The sequence below is a fragment of the Somniosus microcephalus genome, chromosome 12 (genome assembly GCF_052327205.1).
Source record: "Somniosus microcephalus isolate GS21.2 chromosome 12, FLI_Smic_1.0, whole genome shotgun sequence".
Lineage (NCBI taxonomy): Eukaryota > Metazoa > Chordata > Chondrichthyes > Squaliformes > Somniosidae > Somniosus > Somniosus microcephalus.
The window spans coordinates 152801765-152829396 of NC_140998.1; the positions used below are offsets into that span (position 1 = coordinate 152801765).

The following is a 27632-nucleotide window of genomic DNA, read 5'->3' on the forward strand; positions in this document are numbered from 1 at the left end:
TGAGGGTGATAGAGGAGCTGGTACTGGAGTATAGGACAGTGAGGGTGATGGAGGAGCTGGTACTGGAGACCAGGACAGTGAAAGTGATGGAGGAGCTGGTACTGGAGTGTAGGACAGTGAGGGTGATGGAGGAGCTGGTACTGGAGATCAGGACAGTGAGGGTGATAGAGGAGCTGGTACTGGAGTATAGGGCAGTGAGGGTGATGGAGGAGCTGGTACTGGAGACCAGGACTGTGAAGGTGATGGAGGAGCTGGTACTGGAGTGTAGGACAGTGAGGGTGATGGAGGAGCTGTTACTGGAGTGTAGGACAGTGAGGGTGATGGAGGAGCTGGTACTGGAGTGTAGGGCAGTGAGGGTGAAGGAGGATCTGGTACTGGAGTGTAGGACAGTGAGGGTGATGGAGGAGCTGGTACTGGAGTGTAGGACAGCGAGGGTGATGGAGGAGCTGGTACTGGAGATCAGGACAGTGAGGGTGATGGAGGAGCTGGTACTGGAGTGTAGGACAGTGAGGATGATGGAGGAGCTGGTACTGGAGTGTAGGACAGTGAGGGTGATGGAGGAGCTGGTACTGGAGTGTAGGACAGTGAGGGTGATGGAGGATCTGGTACTGGAGATCAGGACAGTGAGGGTGATGGAGGAGCTGGTACTGGAGATCAGGACAGTGAGGGTGATGGAGGAGCTGGTACTGGAGTGTAGGACAGTGAGGGTGATGGAGGAGCTGGTACTGGAGTGTAGGACAGTGTGGGTGATGGAGGAGCTGGTACTGGAGTGTAGGACAGTGAGGGTGATGGAGGAGCTGGTACTGGAGATCAGGACAGTGAGGGTGATGGAGGAGCTGGTACTGGAGTGTAGGACAGTGAGGGTGATGGAGGGAGCTGGGACTGGAGTGTAGGACACTGAGGGTGATGGAGGATCTGGTACTGGAGTGTAAAACAGTGAGGATGATGGAGGAGCTGGTACTGGAGTGTAGAACAGTGAGGGTGATGGAGGAGCTGGTACTGGAGTGTAGGGCAGTGAGGGTGATGGAGGATCTGGTACTGGAGATCAGGACAGTGAGGGTGATAGAGGAGCTGGTACTGGAGTACAGGACAGTGAGGGTGATGGAGGAGCTGGTACTGGAGACCAGGACAGTGAAAGTGATGGAGGAGCTGGTACTGGAGTGTAGGACAGTGAGGGTGATGGAGGAGCTGGTACTGGAGTGTAGGACAGCGAGGGTGATGGAGGAGCTGGTACTGAAGATCAGGGCAGTGAGGGTGATGGAGGAGCTGGTACTGAAGATCAGGGCAGTGAGGGTGATGGAGGAGCTGGTACTGAAGATCAGGGCAGTGAGGGTGATGGAGGAGCTGGTACTGAAGATCAGGGCAGTGAGGGTGATGGAGGAGCTGGTACTGGAGACCAGGACAGTGAGGGTGATGGAGGAGCTGGTGCTGGAGATCAGGACAGTGAGGGTGATGGAGGTGCTGGTACTGGAGATCAGGACAGTGAGGGTGATGGAGGAGCTGGTACAGGAGATCAGGGCAGTGAGGGTGATGGAGGAGCTGGTACTGGAGTGTCGGGCAGTGAGTGTGATGGAGGAGCTGGTACTGGAGATCAGGACAGTGAGGGTGATGGAGGAGCTGGTACTGGAGATCAGGGCAATGTGGGTGATGGAGGAGCTGGTACTGGAGAGCAGGGCAGTGAGGGTGATGGAGGAGCTGGTACTGGAGTGTAGGGCAGTGAGGGTGATGGAGGAGCTGGTACTGGAGATCAGGACAATGAGGGTGATGGAGGAGCTGGTACTGGAGATCAGGGCAGTGAGGGTGATGGAGGAGCTGGTACTGGAGATCAGGACAGTGAGGATGATGGAGGAGCTGGTACTAGAGATCAGGACAGTGAGGGTGATGGAGGAGCTGGTACTGGAGATCAGGGCAGTGAGGGTGATGGAGGAGCTGGTACTGGAGATCAGGACAGTGAGGGTGATGGAGGGGCTGGTACTGGAGTATAGGACAGTGAGGGTGATGGAGGAGCTGGTACTGGGGTGTAGGACAGTGAAGGTGATGGAGGAGCTGGTACTGGAGACCAGGACAGTGAAGGTGAGGGAGGAGCTGGTACTGGAGTGTAGGACAGTGAGGGTGATGGAGAAGCTGGTACTGGAGTGTAGGACAGTGAGGATAATGGAGGAGCTGGTACTGGAGTGTAGGACAGTGAGGGTGATGGAGAAGCTTGTACTGGAGTGTAGGACAGTGAGGGTGACGGAGGAGCTGGTACTGGAGTGTAGGACAGTGTGGGTGATGGAGGAGCTGGTACTGGAGTGTAGGACAGTGAGGGTGATGGAGGAGCTGGTACTGGAGACCAGGACAGTGTGGGTGATGGAGGAGCTGGTACTGGAGTGTAGGACAGTGAGGGTGATGGAGGAGCTGGTACTGGAGTGTAGGGCAGTGTGGGTGATGGAGGAGCTGGTACTGAAGATCAGGGCAGTGAGGGTGATGGAGGAGCTGGTACTGAAGATCAGGGCAGTGAGGGTGATGGAGGAGCTGGTACTGGAGACCAGGACAGTGAGGGTGATGGAGGAGCTGGTGCTGGAGATCAGGACAGTGAGGGTGATGGAGGTGCTGGTACTGGAGATCAGGACAGTGAGGGTGATGGAGGAGCTGGTACAGGAGATCAGGGCAGTGAGGGTGATGGAGGAGCTGGTACTGGAGTGTCGGGCAGTGAGTGTGATGGAGGAGCTGGTACTGGAGATCAGGACAGTGAGGGTGATGGAGGAGCTGGTACTGGAGATCAGGGCAATGTGGGTGATGGAGGAGCTGGTACTGGAGAGCAGGGCAGTGAGGGTGATGGAGGAGCTGGTACTGGAGTGTAGGGCAGTGAGGGTGATGGAGGAGCTGGTACTGGAGATCAGGACAGTGAGGGTGATGGAGGAGCTGGTACTGGAGATCAGGGCAGTGAGGGTGATGGAGGAGCTGGTACTGGAGATCAGGACAGTGAGGATGATGGAGGAGCTGGTACTAGAGATCAGGACAGTGAGGGTGATGGAGGAGCTGGTACTGGAGATCAGGGCAGTGAGGGTGATGGAGGAGCTGGTACTGGAGATCAGGACAGTGAGGGTGATGGAGGGGCTGGTACTGGAGTATAGGACAGTGAGGGTGATGGAGGAGCTGGTACTGGGGTGTAGGACAGTGAAGGTGATGGAGGAGCTGGTACTGGAGACCAGGACAGTGAAGGTGAGGGAGGAGCTGGTACTGGAGTGTAGGACAGTGAGGGTGATGGAGAAGCTGGTACTGGAGTGTAGGACAGTGAGGATAATGGAGGAGCTGGTACTGGAGTGTAGGACAGTGAGGGTGATGGAGAAGCTTGTACTGGAGTGTAGGACAGTGAGGGTGACGGAGGAGCTGGTACTGGAGTGTAGGACAGTGTGGGTGATGGAGGAGCTGGTACTGGAGTGTAGGACAGTGAGGGTGATGGAGGAGCTGGTACTAGAGACCAGGACAGTGTGGGTGATGGAGGAGCTGGTACTGGAGTGTAGGACAGTGAGGGTGATGGAGGAGCTGGTACTGGAGTGTAGGGCAGTGTGGGTGATGGAGGAGCTGGTACTGGAGTGTAGGACAGTGAGGGTGATGGAGGAGCTGGTACTGGAGATCAGGACAGTGAGGGTGATGGAGGAGCTGGTACTGGAGATCAGGACAGTGAGGGTAATGGAGGAGCTGGTACTGGAGTGTAGGACAGTGAGGGTGATGGAGGGAGCTGGTACTGGAGTGTAGGACAGTGAGGGTGATGGAGGATCTGGTACTGGAGTGTAAGACAGTGAGGATGATGGAGGAGCTGGTACTGGAGTGTAGGAAAGTGAGGGTGATGGAGGAGCTGGTACTGGAGTGTAGGACAGTGAGGGTGATGGAGGATCTGGTACTGGAGATCAGGACAGTGAGGGTGATAGAGGAGCTGGTACTGGAGTATAGGACAGTGAGGGTGATGGAGGAGCTGGTACTGGAGACCAGGACAGTGAAAGTGATGGAGGAGCTGGTACTGGAGTGTAGGACAGTGAGGGTGATGGAGGAGCTGGTACTGGAGATCAGGACAGTGAGGGTGATAGAGGAGCTGGTACTGGAGTATAGGGCAGTGAGGGTGATGGAGGAGCTGGTACTGGAGACCAGGACTGTGAAGGTGATGGAGGAGCTGGTACTGGAGTGTAGGACAGTGAGGGTGATGGAGGAGCTGTTACTGGAGTGTAGGACAGTGAGGGTGATGGAGGAGCTGGTACTGGAGTGTAGGGCAGTGAGGGTGAAGGAGGATCTGGTACTGGAGTGTAGGACAGTGAGGGTGATGGAGGAGCTGGTACTGGAGTGTAGGACAGCGAGGGTGATGGAGGAGCTGGTACTGGAGATCAGGACAGTGAGGGTGATGGAGGAGCTGGTACTGGAGTGTAGGACAGTGAGGATGATGGAGGAGCTGGTACTGGAGTGTAGGACAGTGAGGGTGATGGAGGAGCTGGTACTGGAGTGTAGGACAATGAGGGTGATGGAGGATCTGGTACTGGAGATCAGGACAGTGAGGGTGATGGAGGAGCTGGTACTGGAGATCAGGACAGTGAGGGTGATGGAGGAGCTGGTACTGGAGTGTAGGACAGTGAGGGTGATGGAGGAGCTGGTATTGGAGTGTAGGACAGTGTGGGTGATGGAGGAGCTGGTACTGGAGTGTAGGACAGTGAGGGTGATGGAGGAGCTGGTACTGGAGATCAGGACAGTGAGGGTGATGGAGGAGCTGGTACTGGAGATCAGGACAGTGAGGGTGATGGAGGAGCTGGTACTGGAGTGTAGGACAGTGAGGGTGATGGAGGGAGCTGGTACTGGAGTGTAGGACACTGAGGGTGATGGAGGATCTGGTACTGGAGTGTAAAACAGTGAGGATGATGGAGGAGCTGGTACTGGAGTGTAGAACAGTGAGGGTGATGGAGGAGCTGGTACTGGAGTGTAGGGCAGTGAGGGTGATGGAGGATCTGGTACTGGAGATCAGGACAGTGAGGGTGATAGAGGAGCTGGTACTGGAGTATAGGACAGTGAGGGTGATGGAGGAGCTGGTACTGGAGACCAGGACAGTGAAAGTGATGGAGGAGCTGGTACTGGAGTGTAGGACAGTGAGGGTGATGGAGGAGCTGGTACTGGAGTGTAGGACAGCGAGGGTGATGGAGGAGCTGGTACTGAAGATCAGGGCAGTGAGGGTGATGGAGGAGCTGGTACTGAAGATCAGGGCAGTGAGGGTGATGGAGGAGCTGGTACTGAAGATCAGGGCAGTGAGGGTGATGGAGGAGCTGGTACTGAAGATCAGGGCAGTGAGGGTGATGGAGGAGCTGGTACTGGAGACCAGGACAGTGAGGGTGATGGAGGAGCTGGTGCTGGAGATCAGGACAGTGAGGGTGATGGAGGTGCTGGTACTGGAGATCAGGACAGTGAGGGTGATGGAGGAGCTGGTACAGGAGATCAGGGCAGTGAGGGTGATGGAGGAGCTGGTACTGGAGTGTCGGGCAGTGAGTGTGATGGAGGAGCTGGTACTGGAGATCAGGACAGTGAGGGTGATGGAGGAGCTGGTAATGGAGTGTAGGACAGTGAGGGTGATGGAAGAGCTGGTACTGGAGACCAGGACAGTGAGGGTGATGGAGGAGCTGGTACTGGAGTGTAGGACAGTGAGGGTGATGGAGGAGCTGGTACTGGAGATCAGGACAGTGAGGGTGATGGAGGAGCTGGTACTGGAGTGTAGGACAGTGAGGGTGATGGAGGAGCTGGTACTGGAGACCAGGACAGTGAGGGTGAAGGAGGATCTGGCACTGGAGTGTAGGGCAGTGAGGATGATGGAGGATCTGGTACTGGAGATCAGGACAGTGAGGGTGATGGAGGATCTGGTACTGGAGATCAGGACAGTGAGGGTGATGGAGGAGCTGGTACTGGAGTGTAGGACAGTGAGGGTGATGGAGGAGCTGGTACTGGAGACCAGGACAGTGAGGGTGATGGAGGATCTGGTACTGGAGATCAGGACAGTGAGGGTGATGGAGGAGCTGGTACTGGAGTGTAGGACAGTGAGGGTGATGGAGGAGCTGGTACTGGAGTGTAGGACAGTGAGGGTGATGGAGGAGCTGGTACTGGAGATCAGGGCAATGTGGGTGATGGAGGAGCTGGTACTGGAGATCAGGGCAATGTGGGTGATGGAGGAGCTGGTACTGGAGACCAGGACAGTGAGGGCGATGGAGGAGCTGGTACTGGAGGGTAGGACAGTGAGGGTGATGGAGGAGCTGGTACTGGAGATCAGGGCAGTGAGGGTGATGGAGGAGCTGGTACTGGAGTGTAGGGCAGTGAGGGTGATGGAGGAGCTGGTACTGGAGATCAGGACAGTGAGGGTGATGGAGGAGCTGGTACTGGAGATCAGGGCAGTGAGGGTGATGGAGGAGCTGGTACTGGAGACCAGGACAGTGTGGGTGATGGAGGAGCTGGTACTGGAGTGTAGGACAGTGAGGGTGATGGAGGAGCTGGTACTGGAGACCAGGACAGTGAGGGTGAAGGAGGATCTGGTACTGGAGTGTAGGACAGTGAGGATGATGGAGGATCTGGTACTGGAGATCAGGACAGTGAGGGTGATGGAGGATCTGGTACTGGAGATCAGGACAGTGAGGGTGATGGAGGAGCTGGTACTGGAGTGTAGGACAGTGAGGGTGATGGAGGAGCTGGTACTGGAGACCAGGACAGTGAGGGTGATGGAGGATCTGGTACTGGAGATCAGGACAGTGAGGGTGATGGAGGAGCTGGTACTGGAATGTAGGACAGTGAGGGTGATGGAGGAGCTGGTACTGGAGTGTAGGACAGTGAGGGTGATGGAGGAGCTGGTACTGGAGTGTAGGACAGTGAGGGTGATGGAGGAGCTGGTACTGGAGATCAGGGCAATGTGGGTGATGGAGGAGCTGGTACTGGAGATCAGGGCAATGTGGGTGATGGAGGAGCTGGTACTGGAATGTAGGACAGTGAGGGCGATGGAGGAGCTGGTACTGGAGTGTAGGACAGTGAGGGTGATGGAGGAGCTGGTACTGGAGATCAGGGCAGTGAGGGTGATGGAGGAGCTGGTACTGGAGTGTAGGGCAGTGAGGGTGATGGAGGAGCTGGTACTGGAGATCAGGACAGTGAGGGTGATGGAGGAGCTGGTACTGGAGATCAGGGCAGTGAGGGTGATGGAGGAGCTGGTACTGGAGATCAGGACAGTGAGGATGATGGAGGAGCTGGTACTGGAGATCTGGACAGTGAGGGTGATGGAGGAGCTGGTACTGGAGACCAGGACAGTGTGGGTGATGGTGGAGCTGGTACTGGAGTGTAGGACAGTGAGGGTGATGGAGGAGCTGGTACTGGAGACCTGGACATTGAGGATGATGGAGGGGCTGGTACTGGAGTATAGGACAGTGAGGGTGATGGAGGAGCTGGTACTGGGGTGTAGGACAGTGAAGGTGATGGAGGAGCTGGTACTGGAGACCAGGACAGTGAAGGTGAGGGAGGAGCTGGTACTGGAGTGTAGGACAGTGAGGGTGATGGAGAAGCTGGTACTGGAGTGTAGGACAGTGAGGATAATGGAGGAGCTGGTACTGGAGTGTAGGACAGTGAGGGTGATGGAGAAGCTTGTACTGGAGTGTAGGACAGTGAGGGTGACGGAGGAGCTGGTACTGGAGTGTAGGACAGTGTGGGTGATGGAGGAGCTGGTACTGGAGTGTAGGACAGTGAGGGTGATGGAGGAGCTGGTACTGGAGACCAGGACAGTGTGGGTGATGGAGGAGCTGGTACTGGAGTGTAGGACAGTGAGGGTGATGGAGGAGCTGGTACTGGAGTGTAGGGCAGTGTGGGTGATGGAGGAGCTGGTACTGGAGTGTAGGACAGTGAGGGTGATGGAGGAGCTGGTACTGGAGATCAGGACAGTGAGGGTGATGGAGGAGCTGGTACTGGAGATCAGGACAGTGAGGGTGATGGAGGAGCTGGTACTGGAGTGTAGGACAGTGAGCGTGATGGAGGGAGCTGGTACTGGAGTGTAGGACAGTGAGGGTGATGGAGGATCTGGTACTGGAGTGTAAGACAGTGAGGATGATGGAGGAGCTGGTACTGGAGTGTAGGAAAGTGAGGGTGATGGAGGAGCTGGTACTGGAGTGTAGGACAGTGAGGGTGATGGAGGAGCTGGTACTGGAGATCAGGGCAATGTGGGTGATGGAGGAGCTGGTACTGGAGATCAGGGCAATGTGGGTGATGGAGGAGCTGGTACTGGAGACCAGGACAGTGAGGGCGATGGAGGAGCTGGTACTGGAGGGTAGGACAGTGAGGGTGATGGAGGAGCTGGTACTGGAGATCAGGGCAGTGAGGGTGATGGAGGAGCTGGTACTGGAGTGTAGGGCAGTGAGGGTGATGGAGGAGCTGGTACTGGAGATCAGGACAGTGAGGGTGATGGAGGAGCTGGTACTGGAGATCAGGGCAGTGAGGGTGATGGAGGAGCTGGTACTGGAGACCAGGACAGTGTGGGTGATGGAGGAGCTGGTACTGGAGTGTAGGACAGTGAGGGTGATGGAGGAGCTGGTACTGGAGACCAGGACAGTGAGGGTGAAGGAGGATCTGGTACTGGAGTGTAGGACAGTGAGGATGATGGAGGATCTGGTACTGGAGATCAGGACAGTGAGGGTGATGGAGGATCTGGTACTGGAGATCAGGACAGTGAGGGTGATGGAGGAGCTGGTACTGGAGTGTAGGACAGTGAGGGTGATGGAGGAGCTGGTACTGGAGACCAGGACAGTGAGGGTGATGGAGGATCTGGTACTGGAGATCAGGACAGTGAGGGTGATGGAGGAGCTGGTACTGGAATGTAGGACAGTGAGGGTGATGGAGGAGCTGGTACTGGAGTGTAGGGCAGTGAGGGTGATGGAGGAGCTGGTACTGGAGTGTAGGACAGTGAGGGTGATGGAGGAGCTGGTACTGGAGATCAGGGCAATGTGGGTGATGGAGGAGCTGGTACTGGAGATCAGGGCAATGTGGGTGATGGAGGAGCTGGTACTGGAGACCAGGACAGTGAGGGCGATGGAGGAGCTGGTACTGGAGTGTAGGACAGTGAGGGTGATGGAGGAGCTGGTACTGGAGATCAGGGCAGTGAGGGTGATGGAGGAGCTGGTACTGGAGAGTAGGGCAGTGAGGGTGATGGAGGAGCTGGTACTGGAGATCAGGACAGTGAGGGTGATGGAGGAGCTGGTACTGGAGATCAGGGCAGTGAGGGTGATGGAGGAGCTGGTACTGGAGATCAGGACAGTGAGGATGATGGAGGAGCTGGTACTGGAGATCTGGACAGTGAGGGTGATGGAGGAGCTGGTACTGGAGATCAGGGCAGTGATGGTGATGGAGGAGCTGGTACTGGAGATCAGGACAGTGAGGGTGATGGAGGAGCTGGTACTGGAGACCAGGACAGTGTGGGTGATGGAGGAGCTGGTACTGGAGTGTAGGACAGTGAGGGTGATGGAGGAGCTGGTACTGGAGACCTGGACATTGAGGATGATGGAGGGGCTGGTACTGGAGTATAGGACAGTGAGGGTGATGGAGGAGCTGGTACTGGGGTGTAGGACAGTGAAGGTGATGGAGGAGCTGGTACTGGAGACCAGGACAGTGAAGGTGAGGGAGGAGCTGGTACTGGAGTGTAGGACAGTGAGGGTGATGGAGAAGCTGGTACTGGAGTGTAGGACAGTGAGGATAATGGAGGAGCTGGTACTGGAGTGTAGGACAGTGAGGGTGATGGAGAAGCTTGTACTGGAGTGTAGGACAGTGAGGGTGACGGAGGAGCTGGTACTGGAGTGTAGGACAGTGTGGGTGATGGAGGAGCTGGTACTGGAGTGTAGGACAGTGAGGGTGATGGAGGAGCTGGTACTGGAGACCAGGACAGTGTGGGTGATGGAGGAGCTGGTACTGGAGTGTAGGACAGTGAGGGTGATGGAGGAGCTGGTACTGGAGTGTAGGGCAGTGTGGGTGATGGAGGAGCTGGTACTGGAGTGTAGGACAGTGAGGGTGATGGAGGAGCTGGTACTGGAGATCAGGACAGTGAGGGTGATGGAGGAGCTGGTACTGGAGATCAGGACAGTGAGGGTGATGGAGGAGCTGGTACTGGAGTGTAGGACAGTGAGCGTGATGGAGGGAGCTGGTACTGGAGTGTAGGACAGTGAGGGTGATGGAGGATCTGGTACTGGAGTGTAAGACAGTGAGGATGATGGAGGAGCTGGTACTGGAGTGTAGGAAAGTGAGGGTGATGGAGGAGCTGGTACTGGAGTGTAGGACAGTGAGGGTGATGGAGGATCTGGTACTGGAGATCAGGACAGTGAGGGTGATAGAGGAGCTGGTACTGGAGTATAGGACAGTGAGGGTGATGGAGGAGCTGGTCCTGGAGACCAGGACAGTGAAAGTGATGGAGGAGCTGGTACTGGAGTTTAGGACAGTGAGGGTGATGGAGGAGCTGGTACTGGAGATCAGGACAGTGAGGGTGATAGAGGAGCTGGTACTGGAGTATAGGGCAGTGAGGGTGATGGGGGAGCTGGTACTGGAGACCAGGACTGTGAAGGTGATGGAGGAGCTGGTACTGGAGTGTAGGACAGTGAGGGTGATGGAGGAGCTGTTACTGGAGTGTAGGACAGTGAGGATGATGGAGGAGCTGGTACTGGAGTGTAGGGCAGTGAGGGTGAAGGAGGATCTGGTACTGGAGTGTAGGACAGTGAGGGTGATGGAGGAGCTGGTACTGGAGTGTAGGACAGCGAGGGTGATGGAGGAGCTGGTACTGGAGATCAGGACAGTGAGGGTGATGGAGGAGCTGGTACTGGAGTGTAGGACAGTGAGGATGATGGAGGAGCTGGTACTGGAGTGTAGGACATTGAGGGTGATGGAGGAGCTGGTACTGGAGTGTAGGACAGTGAGGGTGATGGAGGATCTGGTACTGGAGATCAGGACAGTGAGGGTGATGGAGGAGCTGGTACTGGAGATCAGGACAGTGAGGGTGATGGAGGAGCTGGTACTGGAGTGTAGGACAGTGAGGGTGATGGAGGAGCTGGTACTGGAGTGTAGGACAGTGTGGGTGATGGAGGAGCTGGTACTGGAGTGTAGGACAGTGAGGGTGATGGAGGAGCTGGTACTGGAGATCAGGACAGTGAGGGTGATGGAGGAGCTGGTACTGGAGATCAGGACAGTGAGGGTGATGGAGGAGCTGGTACTGGAGTGTAGGACAGTGAGGGTGATGGAGGGAGCTGGTACTGGAGTGTAGGACACTGAGGGTGATGGAGGATCTGGTACTGGAGTGTAAAACAGTGAGGATGATGGAGGAGCTGGTACTGGAGTGTAGAACAGTGAGGGTGATGGAGGAGCTGGTACTGGAGTGTAGGACAGTGAGGGTGATGGAGGAGCTGGTACTGGAGATCAGGACAGTGAGGGTGATGGAGGAGCTGGTACTGGAGATCAGGACAGTGAGGGTGATGGAGGAGCTGGTACTGGAGTGTGGGACAGTGAGGGTGATGGAGGGAGCTGGTACTGGAGTGTAGGACAGTGAGGGTGATGGAGGATCTGGTACTGGAGTGTAAGACAGTGAGGATGATGGAGGAGCTGGTACTGGAGTGTAGGACAGTGAGGGTGATGGAGGAGCTGGTACTGGAGTGTAGGACAGTGAGGGTGATGGAGGATCTGGTACTGGAGATCAGGACAGTGAGGGTGATAGAGGAGCTGGTACTGGAGTATAGGACAGTGAGGGTGATGGAGGAGCTGGTACTGGAGACCAGGACAGTGAAAGTGATGGAGGAGCTGGTACTGGAGTGTAGGACAGTGAGGGTGATGGAGGAGCTGGTACTGGAGATCAGGACAGTGAGGGTGATAGAGGAGCTGGTACTGGAGTATAGGGCAGTGAGGGTGATGGAGGAGCTGGTACTGGAGACCAGGACTGTGAAGGTGATGGAGGAGCTGGTACTGGAGTGTAGGACAGTGAGGGTGATGCAGGAGCTGTTACTGGAGTGTAGGACAGTGAGGGTGATGGAGGAGCTGGTACTGGAGTGTAGGGCAGTGAGGGTGAAGGAGGATCTGGTACTGGAGTGTAGGACAGTGAGGGTGATGGAGGAGCTGGTACTGGAGTGTAGGACAGCGAGGGTGATGGAGGAGCTGGTACTGGAGATCAGGACAGTGAGGGTGATGGAGGAGCTGGTACTGGAGTGTAGGACAGTGAGGATGATGGAGGAGCTGGTACTGGAGTGTAGGACAGTGAGAGTGATGGAGGAGCTGGTACTGGAGTGTAGGACAGTGAGGGTGATGGAGGATCTGGTACTGGAGATCAGGACAGTGAGGGTGATGGAGGAGCTGGTACTGGAGATCAGGACAGTGAGGGTGATGGAGGAGCTGGTACTGGAGTGTAGGACAGTGAGGGTGATGGAGGAGCTGGTACTGGAGTGTAGGACAGTGTGGGTGATGGAGGAGCTGGTACTGGAGTGTAGGACAGTGAGGGTGATGGAGGAGCTGGTACTGGAGATCAGGACAGTGAGGGTGATGGAGGAGCTGGTACTGGAGATCAGGACAGTGAGGGTGATGGAGGAGCTGGTACTGGAGTGTAGGACAGTGAGGGTGATGGAGGGAGCTGGTACTGGAGTGTAGGACACTGAGGGTGATGGAGGATCTGGTACTGGAGTGTAAAACAGTGAGGATGATGGAGGAGCTGGTACTGGAGTGTAGAACAGTGAGGGTGATGGAGGAGCTGGTACTGGAGTGTAGGGCAGTGAGGGTGATGGAGGATCTGGTACTGGAGATCAGGACAGTGAGGGTGATAGAGGAGCTGGTACTGGAGTACAGGACAGTGAGGGTGATGGAGGAGCTGGTACTGGAGACCAGGACAGTGAAAGTGATGGAGGAGCTGGTACTGGAGTGTAGGACAGTGAGGGTGATGGAGGAGCTGGTACTGGAGTGTAGGACAGCGAGGGTGATGGAGGAGCTGGTACTGAAGATCAGGGCAGTGAGGGTGATGGAGGAGCTGGTACTGAAGATCAGGGCAGTGAGGGTGATGGAGGAGCTGGTACTGAAGATCAGGGCAGTGAGGGTGATGGAGGAGCTGGTACTGAAGATCAGGGCAGTGAGGGTGATGGAGGAGCTGGTACTGGAGACCAGGACAGTGAGGGTGATGGAGGAGCTGGTGCTGGAGATCAGGACAGTGAGGGTGATGGAGGTGCTGGTACTGGAGATCAGGACAGTGAGGGTGATGGAGGAGCTGGTACAGGAGATCAGGGCAGTGAGGGTGATGGAGGAGCTGGTACTGGAGTGTCGGGCAGTGAGTGTGATGGAGGAGCTGGTACTGGAGATCAGGGCAGTGAGGGTGATGGAGGAGCTGGTACTGGAGATCAGGGCAATGTGGGTGATGGAGGAGCTGGTACTGGAGAGCAGGGCAGTGAGGGTGATGGAGGAGCTGGTACTGGAGTGTAGGGCAGTGAGGGTGATGGAGGAGCTGGTACTGGAGATCAGGACAGTGAGGGTGATGGAGGAGCTGGTACTGGAGATCAGGGCAGTGAGGGTGATGGAGGAGCTGGTACTGGAGATCAGGACAGTGAGGATGATGGAGGAGCTGGTACTAGAGATCAGGACAGTGAGGGTGATGGAGGAGCTGGTACTGGAGATCAGGGCAGTGAGGGTGATGGAGGAGCTGGTACTGGAGATCAGGACAGTGAGGGTGATGGAGGAGCTGGTACTGGAGACCAGGACAGTGTGGGTGATGGAGGAGCTGGTACTGGAGTGTAGGACAGTGAGGGTGATGGAGGAGCTGGTACTGGAGACCTGGACATTGAGGGTGATGGAGGGGCTGGTACTGGAGTATAGGACAGTGAGGGTGATGGAGGAGCTGGTACTGGGGTGTAGGACAGTGAAGGTGATGGAGGAGCTGGTACTGGAGACCAGGACAGTGAAGGTGAGGGAGGAGCTGGTACTGGAGTGTAGGACAGTGAGGGTGATGGAGAAGCTGGTACTGGAGTGTAGGACAGTGAGGATAATGGAGGAGCTGGTACTGGAGTGTAGGACAGTGAGGGTGATGGAGAAGCTTGTACTGGAGTATAGGACAGTGAGGGTGACGGAGGAGCTGGTACTGGAGTGTAGGACAGTGTGGGTGATGGAGGAGCTGGTACTGGAGTGTAGGACAGTGAGGGTGATGGAGGAGCTGGTACTGGAGACCAGGACAGTGTGGGTGATGGAGGAGCTGGTACTGGAGTGTAGGACAGTGAGGGTGATGGAGGAGCTGGTACTGGAGTGTAGGGCAGTGTGGGTGATGGAGGAGCTGGTACTGGAGTGTAGGACAGTGAGGGTGATGGAGGAGCTGGTACTGGAGATCAGGACAGTGAGGGTGATGGAGGAGCTGGTACTGGAGATCAGGACAGTGAGGGTAATGGAGGAGCTGGTACTGGAGTGTAGGACAGTGAGGGTGATGGAGGGAGCTGGTACTGGAGTGTAGGACAGTGAGGGTGATGGAGGATCTGGTACTGGAGTGTAAGACAGTGAGGATGATGGAGGAGCTGGTACTGGAGTGTAGGAAAGTGAGGGTGATGGAGGAGCTGGTACTGGAGTGTAGGACAGTGAGGGTGATGGAGGATCTGGTACTGGAGATCAGGACAGTGAGGGTGATAGAGGAGCTGGTACTGGAGTATAGGACAGTGAGGGTGATGGAGGAGCTGGTACTGGAGACCAGGACAGTGAAAGTGATGGAGGAGCTGGTACTGGAGTGTAGGACAGTGAGGGTGATGGAGGAGCTGGTACTGGAGATCAGGACAGTGAGGGTGATAGAGGAGCTGGTACTGGAGTATAGGGCAGTGAGGGTGATGGAGGAGCTGGTACTGGAGACCAGGACTGTGAAGGTGATGGAGGAGCTGGTACTGGAGTGTAGGACAGTGAGGGTGATGGAGGAGCTGTTACTGGAGTGTAGGACAGTGAGGGTGATGGAGGAGCTGGTACTGGAGTGTAGGGCAGTGAGGGTGAAGGAGGATCTGGTACTGGAGTGTAGGACAGTGAGGGTGATGGAGGAGCTGGTACTGGAGTGTAGGACAGCGAGGGTGATGGAGGAGCTGGTACTGGAGATCAGGACAGTGAGGGTGATGGAGGAGCTGGTACTGGAGTGTAGGACAGTGAGGATGATGGAGGAGCTGGTACTGGAGTGTAGGACAGTGAGGGTGATGGAGGAGCTGGTACTGGAGTGTAGGACAATGAGGGTGATGGAGGATCTGGTACTGGAGATCAGGACAGTGAGGGTGATGGAGGAGCTGGTACTGGAGATCAGGACAGTGAGGGTGATGGAGGAGCTGGTACTGGAGTGTAGGACAGTGAGGGTGATGGAGGAGCTGGTACTGGAGTGTAGGACAGTGTGGGTGATGGAGGAGCTGGTACTGGAGTGTAGGACAGTGAGGGTGATGGAGGAGCTGGTACTGGAGATCAGGACAGTGAGGGTGATGGAGGAGCTGGTACTGGAGATCAGGACAGTGAGGGTGATGGAGGAGCTGGTACTGGAGTGTAGGACAGTGAGGGTGATGGAGGGAGCTGGTACTGGAGTGTAGGACACTGAGGGTGATGGAGGATCTGGTACTGGAGTGTAAAACAGTGAGGATGATGGAGGAGCTGGTACTGGAGTGTAGAACAGTGAGGGTGATGGAGGAGCTGGTACTGGAGTGTAGGGCAGTGAGGGTGATGGAGGATCTGGTACTGGAGATCAGGACAGTGAGGGTGATAGAGGAGCTGGTACTGGAGTATAGGACAGTGAGGGTGATGGAGGAGCTGGTACTGGAGACCAGGACAGTGAAAGTGATGGAGGAGCTGGTACTGGAGTGTAGGACAGTGAGGGTGATGGAGGAGCTGGTACTGGAGTGTAGGACAGCGAGGGTGATGGAGGAGCTGGTACTGAAGATCAGGGCAGTGAGGGTGATGGAGGAGCTGGTACTGAAGATCAGGGCAGTGAGGGTGATGGAGGAGCTGGTACTGAAGATCAGGGCAGTGAGGGTGATGGAGGAGCTGGTACTGAAGATCAGGGCAGTGAGGGTGATGGAGGAGCTGGTACTGGAGACCAGGACAGTGAGGGTGATGGAGGAGCTGGTGCTGGAGATCAGGACAGTGAGGGTGATGGAGGTGCTGGTACTGGAGATCAGGACAGTGAGGGTGATGGAGGAGCTGGTACAGGAGATCAGGGCAGTGAGGGTGATGGAGGAGCTGGTACTGGAGTGTCGGGCAGTGAGTCTGATGGAGGAGCTGGTACTGGAGATCAGGACAGTGAGGGTGATGGAGGAGCTGGTAATGGAGTGTAGGACAGTGAGGGTGATGGAAGAGCTGGTACTGGAGACCAGGACAGTGAGGGTGATGGAGGAGCTGGTACTGGAGTGTAGGACAGTGAGGGTGATGGAGGAGCTGGTACTGGAGATCAGGACAGTGAGGGTGATGGAGGAGCTGGTACTGGAGTGTAGGACAGTGAGGGTGATGGAGGAGCTGGTACTGGAGACCAGGACAGTGAGGGTGAAGGAGGATCTGGCACTGGAGTGTAGGGCAGTGAGGATGATGGAGGATCTGGTACTGGAGATCAGGACAGTGAGGGTGATGGAGGATCTGGTACTGGAGATCAGGACAGTGAGGGTGATGGAGGAGCTGGTACTGGAGTGTAGGACAGTGAGGGTGATGGAGGAGCTGGTACTGGAGACCAGGACAGTGAGGGTGATGGAGGATCTGGTACTGGAGATCAGGACAGTGAGGGTGATGGAGGAGCTGGTACTGGAGTGTAGGACAGTGAGGGTGATGGAGGAGCTGGTACTGGAGATCAGGGCAATGTGGGTGATGGAGGAGCTGGTACTGGAGATCAGGGCAATGTGGGTGATGGAGGAGCTGGTACTGGAGACCAGGACAGTGAGGGCGATGGAGGAGCTGGTACTGGAGGGTAGGACAGTGAGGGTGATGGAGGAGCTGGTACTGGAGATCAGGGCAGTGAGGGTGATGGAGGAGCTGGTACTGGAGTGTAGGGCAGTGAGGGTGATGGAGGAGCTGGTACTGGAGATCAGGACAGTGAGGGTGATGGAGGAGCTGGTACTGGAGATCAGGGCAGTGAGGGTGATGGAGGAGCTGGTACTGGAGACCAGGACAGTGTGGGTGATGGAGGAGCTGGTACTGGAGTGTAGGACAGTGAGGGTGATGGAGGAGCTGGTACTGGAGACCAGGACAGTGAGGGTGAAGGAGGATCTGGTACTGGAGTGTAGGACAGTGAGGATGATGGAGGATCTGGTACTGGAGATCAGGACAGTGAGGGTGATGGAGGATCTGGTACTGGAGATCAGGACAGTGAGGGTGATGGAGGAGCTGGTACTGGAGTGTAGGACAGTGAGGGTGATGGAGGAGCTGGTACTGGAGACCAGGACAGTGAGGGTGATGGAGGATCTGGTACTGGAGATCAGGACAGTGAGGGTGATGGAGGAGCTGGTACTGGAGTGTAGGACAGTGAGGGTGATGGAGGAGCTGGTACTGGAGTGTAGGACAGTGAGGGTGATGGAGGAGCTGGTACTGGAGATCAGGGCAATGTGGGTGATGGAGGAGCTGGTACTGGAGATCAGGGCAATGTGGGTGATGGAGGAGCTGGTACTGGAGACCAGGACAGTGAGGGCGATGGAGGAGCTGGTACTGGAGTGTAGGACAGTGAGGGTGATGGAGGAGCTGGTACTGGAGATCAGGGCAGTGAGGGTGATGGAGGAGCTGGTACTGGAGTGTAGGGCAGTGAGGGTGATGGAGGAGCTGGTACTGGAGATCAGGACAGTGAGGGTGATGGAGGAGCTGGTACTGGAGATCAGGGCAGTGAGGGTGATGGAGGAGCTGGTACTGGAGATCAGGACAGTGAGGATGATGGAGGAGCTGGTACTGGAGATCTGGACAGTGAGGGTGATGGAGGAGCTGGTACTGGAGATCAGGGCAGTGATGGTGATGGAGGAGCTGGTACTGGAGATCAGGACAGTGAGGGTGATGGAGGAGCTGGTACTGGAGACCAGGACAGTGTGGGTGATGGAGGAGCTGGTACTGGAGTGTAGGACAGTGAGGGTGATGGAGGAGCTGGTACTGGAGACCTGGACATTGAGGATGATGGAGGGGCTGGTACTGGAGTATAGGACAGTGAGGGTGATGGAGGAGCTGGTACTGGGGTGTAGGACAGTGAAGGTGATGGAGGAGCTGGTACTGGAGACCAGGACAGTGAAGGTGAGGGAGGAGCTGGTACTGGAGTGTAGGACAGTGAGGGTGATGGAGAAGCTGGTACTGGAGTGTAGGACAGTGAGGATAATGGAGGAGCTGGTACTGGAGTGTAGGACAGTGAGGGTGATGGAGAAGCTTGTACTGGAGTGTAGGACAGTGAGGGTGACGGAGGAGCTGGTACTGGAGTGTAGGACAGTGTGGGTGATGGAGGAGCTGGTACTGGAGTGTAGGACAGTGAGGGTGATGGAGGAGCTGGTACTGGAGACCAGGACAGTGTGGGTGATGGAGGAGCTGGTACTGGAGTGTAGGACAGTGAGGGTGATGGAGGAGCTGGTACTGGAGTGTAGGGCAGTGTGGGTGATGGAGGAGCTGGTACTGGAGTGTAGGACAGTGAGGGTGATGGAGGAGCTGGTACTGGAGATCAGGACAGTGAGGGGGATGGAGGAGCTGGTACTGGAGATCAGGACAGTGAGGGTGATGGAGGAGCTGGTACTGGAGTGTAGGACAGTGAGCGTGATGGAGGGAGCTGGTACTGGAGTGTAGGACAGTGAGGGTGATGGAGGATCTGGTACTGGAGTGTAAGACAGTGAGGATGATGGAGGAGCTGGTACTGGAGTGTAGGAAAGTGAGGGTGATGGAGGAGCTGGTACTGGAGTGTAGGACAGTGAGGGTGATGGAGGATCTGGTACTGGAGATCAGGACAGTGAGGGTGATAGAGGAGCTGGTACTGGAGTATAGGACAGTGAGGGTGATGGAGGAGCTGGTCCTGGAGACCAGGACAGTGAAAGTGATGGAGGAGCTGGTACTGGAGTTTAGGACAGTGAGGGTGATGGAGGAGCTGGTACTGGAGATCAGGACAGTGAGGGTGATAGAGGAGCTGGTACTGGAGTATAGGGCAGTGAGGGTGATGGAGGAGCTGGTACTGGAGACCAGGACTGTGAAGGTGATGGAGGAGCTGGTACTGGAGTGTAGGACAGTGAGGGTGATGGAGGAGCTGTTACTGGAGTGTAGGACAGTGAGGATGATGGAGGAGCTGGTACTGGAGTGTAGGGCAGTGAGGGTGAAGGAGGATCTGGTACTGGAGTGTAGGACAGTGAGGGTGATGGAGGAGCTGGTACTGGAGTGTAGGACAGCGAGGGTGATGGAGGAGCTGGTACTGGAGATCAGGACAGTGAGGGTGATGGAGGAGCTGGTACTGGAGTGTAGGACAGTGAGGATGATGGAGGAGCTGGTACTGGAGTGTAGGACAGTGAGGGTGATGGAGGAGCTGGTACTGGAGTGTAGGACAGTGAGGGTGATGGAGGATCTGGTACTGGAGATCAGGACAGTGAGGGTGATGGAGGAGCTGGTACTGGAGATCAGGACAGTGAGGGTGATGGAGGAGCTGGTACTGGAGTGTAGGACAGTGAGGGTGATGGAGGAGCTGGTACTGGAGTGTAGGACAGTGTGGGTGATGGAGGAGCTGGTACTGGAGTGTAGGACAGTGAGGGTGATGGAGGAGCTGGTACTGGAGATCAGGACAGTGAGGGTGATGGAGGAGCTGGTACTGGAGATCAGGACAGTGAGGGTGATGGAGGAGCTGGTACTGGAGTGTAGGACAGTGAGGGTGATGGAGGGAGCTGGTACTGGAGTGTAGGACACTGAGGGTGATGGAGGATCTGGTACTGGAGTGTAAAACAGTGAGGATGATGGAGGAGCTGGTACTGGAGTGTAGAACAGTGAGGGTGATGGAGGAGCTGGTACTGGAGTGTAGGGCAGTGAGGGTGATGGAGGATCTGGTACTGGAGATCAGGACAGTGAGGGTGATAGAGGAGCTGGTACTGGAGTATAGGACAGTGAGGGTGATGGAGGAGCTGGTACTGGAGACCAGGACAGTGAAAGTGATGGAGGAGCTGGTACTGGAGTGTAGGACAGTGAGGGTGATGGAGGAGCTGGTACTGGAGTGTAGGACAGCGAGGGTGATGGAGGAGCTGGTACTGAAGATCAGGGCAGTGAGGGTGATGGAGGAGCTGGTACTGAAGATCAGGGCAGTGAGGGTGATGGAGGAGCTGGTACTGAAGATCAGGGCAGTGAGGGTGATGGAGGAGCTGGTACTGAAGATCAGGGCAGTGAGGGTGATGGAGGAGCTGGTACTGGAGACCAGGACAGTGAGGGTGATGGAGGAGCTGGTGCTGGAGATCAGGACAGTGAGGGTGATGGAGGTGCTGGTACTGGAGATCAGGACAGTGAGGGTGATGGAGGAGCTGGTACAGGAGATCAGGGCAGTGAGGGTGATGGAGGAGCTGGTACTGGAGTGTCGGGCAGTGAGTGTGATGGAGGAGCTGGTACTGGAGATCAGGACAGTGAGGGTGATGGAGGAGCTGGTACTGGAGTGTAGGACAGTGAGGGTGATGGAAGAGCTGGTACTGGAGACCAGGACAGTGAGGGTGATGGAGGAGCTGGTACTGGAGTGTAGGACAGTGAGGGTGATGGAGGAGCTGGTACTGGAGATCAGGACAGTGAGGGTGATGGAGGAGCTGGTACTGGAGTGTAGGACAGTGAGGGTGATGGAGGAGCTGGTACTGGAGACCAGGACAGTGAGGGTGAAGGAGGATCTGGCACTGGAGTGTAGGGCAGTGAGGATGATGGAGGATCTGGTACTGGAGATCAGGACAGTGAGGGTGATGGAGGATCTGGTACTGGAGATCAGGACAGTGAGGGTGATGGAGGAGCTGGTACTGGAGTGTAGGACAGTGAGGGTGATGGAGGAGTTGGTACTGGAGACCAGGACAGTGAGGGTGATGGAGGATCTGGTACTGGAGATCAGGACAGTGAGGGTGATGGAGGAGCTGGTACTGGAGTGTAGGACAGTGAGGGTGATGGAGGAGCTGGTACTGGAGTGTAGGACAGTGAGGGTGATGGAGGAGCTGGTACTGGAGATCAGGGCAGTGAGGGTGATGGAGGAGCTGGTACTGGAGTGTAGGGCAGTGAGGGTGATGGAGGAGCTGGTACTGGAGATCAGGACAGTGAGGGTGATGGAGGAGCTGGTACTGGAGATCAGGGCAGTGAGGGTGATGGAGGAGCTGGTACTGGAGACCAGGACAGTGTGGGTGATGGAGGAGCTGGTACTGGAGTGTAGGACAGTGAGGGTGATGGAGGAGCTGGTACTGGAGACCAGGACAGTGAGGGTGAAGGAGGATCTGGTACTGGAGTGTAGGACAGTGAGGATGATGGAGGATCTGGTACTGGAGATCAGGACAGTGAGGGTGATGGAGGATCTGGTACTGGAGATCAGGACAGTGAGGGTGATGGAGGAGCTGGTACTGGAGTGTAGGACAGTGAGGGTGATGGAGGAGCTGGTACTGGAGACCAGGACAGTGAGGGTGATGGAGGATCTGGTACTGGAGATCAGGACAGTGAGGGTGATGGAGGAGCTGGTACTGGAGTGTAGGACAGTGAGGGCGATGGAGGAGCTGGTACTGGAGTGTAGGACAGTGAGGGTGATGGAGGAGCTGGTACTGGAGTGTAGGACAGTGAGGGTGATGGAGGAGCTGGTACTGGAGATCAGGGCAATGTGGGTGATGGAGGAGCTGGTACTGGAGATCAGGGCAATGTGGGTGATGGAGGAGCTGGTACTGGAGACCAGGACAGTGAGGGCGATGGAGGAGCTGGTACTGGAGTGTAGGACAGTGAGGGTGATGGAGGAGCTGGTACTGGAGATCAGGGCAGTGAGGGTGATGGAGGAGCTGGTACTGGAGTGTAGGGCAGTGAGGGTGATGGAGGAGCTGGTACTGGAGATCAGGACAGTGAGGGTGATGGAGGAGCTGGTACTGGAGATCAGGGCAGTGAGGGTGATGGAGGAGCTGGTACTGGAGATCAGGACAGTGAGGATGATGGAGGAGCTGGTACTGGAGATCTGGACAGTGAGGGTGATGGAGGAGCTGGTACTGGAGATCAGGGCAGTGAGGGTGATGGAGGAGCTGGTACTGGAGATCAGGACAGTGAGGGTGATGGAGGAGCTGGTACTGGAGACCAGGACAGTGTGGGTGATGGAGGAGCTGGTACTGGAGTGTAGGACAGTGAGGGTGATGGAGGAGCTGGTACTGGAGACCTGGACATTGAGGGTGATGGAGGAGCTGGTACTGGAGTGTAGGACAGTGAGGGTGATGGAGGAGCTGGTACTGGAGTCTAGGACAGTGAAGGTGATGGAGGAGCTGGTACTGGAGATCAGGGCAGTGAGGGTGATGGAGGAGCTGGTCCTGGAGATCAGGACAGTGAGGATGATGGAGGAGCTGGTACTGGAGATCTGGACAGTGAGGGTGATGGAGGAGCTGGTACTGGAGATCAGGGCAGTGAGGGTGATGGAGGAGCTGGTACTGGAGATCAGGACAGTGAGGGTGATGGAGGAGCTGGTACTGGAGACCAGGACAGTGTGGGTGATGGAGGAGCTGGTACTGGAGTGTAGGACAGTGAGGGTGATGGAGGAGCTGGTACTGGAGACCTGGACAGTGAGGGTGATGGAGGAGCTGGGACTGGAGTATAGGACAGTGAGGGTGATGGAGGAGCTGGTACTGGAGCGTAGGACAGTGAAGGTGATGGAGGAGCTGGTACTGGAGACCAGGACAGTGAAGGTGATGGAGGAGCTGGTACTGGAGTGTAGGACAGTGAGGGTGATGGAGAAGCTGGTACTGGAGTGTAGGACAGTGAGGATAATGGAGGAGCTGGTACTGGAGTGTAGGACAGTGAGGGTGATGGAGAAGCTGGTACTGGAGTGTAGGACAGTGAGGGTGACGGAAGAGCTGGTACTGGAGTGTAGGGCAGTGTGGGTGATGGAGGAGCTGGTACTGGAGTGTCGGACAGTTAGGATGATGGAGGAGCTGGTACTGGAGACCAGGACAGTGTGGGTGATGGAGGAGCTGGTACTGGAGTGTAGGACAGTGAGGGTGATGGAGGAGCTGGTACTGGAGTGTAGGACAGTGTGGGTGATGGAGGAGCTGGTACTGGAGTGTAGGACAGTGAGGGTGATGGAGGAGCTGGTACTGGAGATCAGGACAGTGAGGGTGATGGAGGAGCTGGTACTGGAGATCAGGACAGTGAGGGTGATGGAGGAGCTGGTACTGGAGTGTAGGACAGTGAGGGTGATGGAGGAGCTGGTACTGGAGTGTAGGACAGTGAGGGTGATGGAGGATCTGGTACTGGAGTGTAAGACAGTGAGGATGATGGAGGAGCTGGTACTGGAGTGTAGGACAGTGAGGGTGATGGAGGAGCTGGTACTGGAGTGTAGGACAGTGAGGGTGATGGAGGATCTGGTACTGGAGATCAGGACAGTGAGGGTGATAGAGGAGCTGGTACTGGAGTATAGGACAGTGAGGGTGATGGAGGAGCTGGTACTGGAGACCAGGACAGTGAAAGTGATGGAGGAGCTGGTACTGGAGTGTAGGACAGTGAGGGTGATGGAGGAGCTGGTACTGGAGATCAGGACAGTGAGGGTGATAGAGGAGCTGGTACTGGAGTATAGGACCGTGAGGGTCATGGAGGAGCTGGTACTGGAGACCAGGACTGTGAAGGTGATGGAGGAGCTGGTACTGGAGTGTAGGACAGTGAGGGTGATGGAGGAGCTGTTACTGGAGTGTAGGACAGTGAGGGTGATGGAGGAGCTGGTACTGGAGTGTAGGGCAGTGAGGGTGATGGAGGATCTGGTACTGGAGTGTCGGACAGTGAGGGTGATGGAGGAGCTGGTACTGGAGTGTAGGACAGCGAGGGTGATGGAGGAGCTGGTACTGGAGATCAGGACAGTGAGGGTGATGGAGGAGCTGGTACTGGAGTGTAGGACAGTGAGGATGATGGAGGAGCTGGTACTGGAGTGTAGGACAGTGAGGGTGATGGAGGAGCTGGTACTGGAGTGTAGGACAGTGAGGGTGATGTAGGATCTGGTACTGGAGATCAGGACAGTGAGGGTGATGGAGGAGCTGGTACTGGAGATCAGGACAGTGAGGGTGATGGAGGAGCTGGTACTGGAGTGTAGGACAGTGAGGGTGATGGAGGAGCTGGTACTGGAGTGTAGGACAGTGTGGGTGATGGAGGAGCTGGTACTGGAGTGTAGGACAGTGAGGGTGATGGAGGAGCTGGTGCTGGAGATCAGGACAGTGAGGGTGATGGAGGAGCTGGTACTGGAGATCAGGACAGTGAGGGTGATGGAGGAGCTGGTACTGGAGATCAGGACAGTGAGGGTGATGGAGGAGCTGGTACTGGAGATCAGGACAGTGAGGGTGATGGAGGAGCTGGTACTGGAGTGTAAGACAGTGAGGATGATGGAGGAGCTGGTACTGGAGTGTAGGACAGTGAGGGTGATGGAGGGAGCTGGTACTGGAGTGTAGGACAGTGAGGGTGATGGAGGATCTGGTACTGGTGTGTAAGACAGTGAGGATGATGGAGGAGCTGGTACTGGAGTGTAGGACAGTGAGGGTGATGGAGGAGCTGGTACTGGAGCGTAGGACAGTGAGGGTGATGGAGGACCTGGTACTGGAGATCAGGACAGTGAGGGTGATAGAGGAGCTGGTACTGGAGTATAGGACAGTGAGGGTGATGGAGGAGCTGGTACTGGAGACCAGGACAGTGAAAGTGATGGAGGAGCTGGTACTGGAGTGTAGGACAGTGAGGGTGATGGAGGAGCTGTTACTGGAGTGTAGGACAGTGAGGGTGATGGAGGAGCTGGTACTGGAGTGTAGGGCAGTGAGGGTGATGGAGGATCTGGTACTGGAGTGTAGGACAGTGAGGGTGATGGAGGAGCTGGTACTGGAGTGTTGGACAGCGAGGGTGATGGAGGAGCTGGTACTGGAGATCAGGACAGTGAGGGTGATGGAGGAGCTGGTACTGGAGTGTAGCACAGTGAGGATGATGGAGGAGCTGGTACTGGAGTGTAGGACAGTGAGGGTGATGGAGGAGCTGGTACTGGAGATCAGGACAGTGAGGGTGATGGAGGAGCTGGTACTGGAGTGTAGGACAGTGAGGGTGATGGAGGAGCTGGTACTGGAGTGTAGGACAGTGAGGGTGATGGAGGATCTGGTGCTGGAGATCGGGACAGTGAGGGTGATGGAGGAGCTGGTACTGGAGATCAGGACAGTGAGGGTGATGGAGGAGCTGGTACTGGAGTGTAGGACAGTGAGGGTGATGGAGGAGCTGGTACTGGAGTGTAGGACAGTGTGGGTGATGGAGGAGCTGGTACTGGAGATCAGGACAGTGAGGGTGATGGAGGAGCTGGTACTGGAGTGTAGGACAGTAATGATATATACTGCAGCTAAGTTAAAGTGCAAATCTCAGCACTTGCTGCTGAAAATAGTAGTGTGGTGATTGATCACTACTAGCTGCCTCTCTGTGGATTGGGTTAGATATCAGGTCATTGCCATGGTTTCTGGCTCCCTTCATATTTGGTGGATGTTCAGTGGATTGGGAATGTAGGTTAGGATTGAACTGGATTGGGAGATTTCACAGTAGACATGAATCTTTAATTTAGCTCGTGTGCATACATCTAAATATATCATGTGCCTGCTGTTCCTTTTAGTGTAGCCTGGCTGTGACTATTCTGTCATTTGACTGTAATTTAACAGATTGTGTGTGTGTCTCTCTCTCTAGGTTTTTGATCCCACCAAGGTCACTGCTGGTTCAAATACCAACGTTTCCTTTGAGGAGACCTTTCCTGTCCCACCGTACAGCTACACAATCAGAGGGCTGAGCCCGTTCACATGCTGTGGTGTTCGGATGGGTTGCAGTAATGAAGTTGGACGTTCAGAGTTCACTGAGTGGACACACTTTCAAACACCTGAAGCAGGTCAGGTGATCCACCATCGCGTGTAATGATAGAAAACAACGGCTTATCTGGGCACTGAGTCTGTCCAACCTGAGATCATTGTGCTGTCTGTTGAAGTGGCTTCATTAGTTGAGTTGAACCAGTGAGTCCCTTGTGTGTGTGGACGATATCCTCCCAATGATAATATTACTAAAGTAAGAACAAATTTATAGAATACCTTTCATGACCTCAGGATGTCCCAAAATGCTTTACAGCCAATGAAGTACTTTTGAAGTGTAGTCACTGTTGTAATGTAGGAAACACGGCAGCCAATTTGCGGACAGCAAGCTCACACAAACAGCAATGTGATAATGATCAAATAATCTGTTTTAGTGATGTTGGTTGAGGGATAGGTATTGGCCAGGACATACAAACATACGAATTAAGAGCAGGAGTAGGCCTCTCAGCCTTCGAGCCTGCTCTGCCATTCAGTAAGATCATGGCTGATCCGATTTCTCCACATTCCCACCTACCCCCGATATCTTTTCACCCCCTTGCTTACCAAGAATCTATCTACCTCTGCCTTAAAAATATTCAAAGACTCTGCTTCCACCGCCCTCTGAGGAAGAGTGTTCTAAAGACTCATGACCCTCTGTGAGAAAAAATTTCTCCTCATCTCTGTCTTAAATGGGCGACCCCTTATTTTTAAACAGTGACCCCTAGCTCTAGATTCTCTCCACATCCACCCTGTCCAGACCCCTCAGGATCTTATATGTTGCAATCAAGTCACCTCTTATTCTTCTAAACTCCAGTGGATACAAGCCTAGCCTGTCCAACCTTTCCTCATAAGACAACCCGCCCATTCCAGGTATTAGTCTAGTAACCCTTCTCTGAACTGCTTCCAACGCATTTACATCCTTCCTTAAATAAGGAGACCAATACTGTACACAGTACTCCAGATGTGGTCTCACCAATGCCCTGTATAACTGAAGCATAACCTCCCTACTTTTGTATTCAATTTCCCTCGCAATAAACAATAACATTCTATTAGTTTTCCTAATTACTTGCTGTACCTGCATAGTAACCTTTTGCGATTCATGCACTAGGACACCCAGATCCCTCTGTATCTCAGAGCGCTGCAATCTCTCACTATTTAGATAATATGCTTCTTTTTTATTCTTCCTGCCAAAATGGACAACTTCACATTTTCCCACATTATACTTCATTTGCCAGATCTTTGCCCACTCAATTAACTTATCTATATCGCTTTGTAGCCTCCTTATGTCCTCGTCACAAATTACATTCCTACCTATCTTTGTGTCATCAGCAAATTTAGCAACCATACCTTCGGTCCCTTCATCCAAGTCATTTATATAAATGTAAAAAGTTGAGGCCCCAGCACTGATCCCTGTGGCACACCACTCGTTACATCTTGCCAATCAGAAAATGACCCATTTATGCCTACTCTGTTTCCTGTTAGCCAGCCAATCTTCTATCCATGCCAATCAGGGAGAACTCCCCTGCTCTTCTTCGTAATAGAGCCATGTGATCTTTTAAATCCACCTGAGGGGGCAGATGGGCTTTAATGTCTCATCCGAAAGACAACACCGCTGACGACACTGCTGACCGCTATTGGGAGCAGCAG

The 27632-nt window shown here is 55.1% G+C and overlaps 1 protein-coding gene across 2 annotated transcripts in view; it reads left to right on the top strand.

The window, feature by feature from the left end:
- The window catches only part of tyro3 (TYRO3 protein tyrosine kinase), a 285740-nt gene that overhangs the window by 93484 nt on the left and 164624 nt on the right, over nt 1–27632 (top strand). For both annotated transcript variants that reach the window (XM_086003676.1, XM_086003677.1), the window contains exon 7: nt 25834–26029. In XM_086003676.1, the coding sequence (XP_085859802.1) occupies nt 25834–26029 (196 nt within the window). The remainder of the gene's footprint in view (nt 1–25833; nt 26030–27632) is intronic.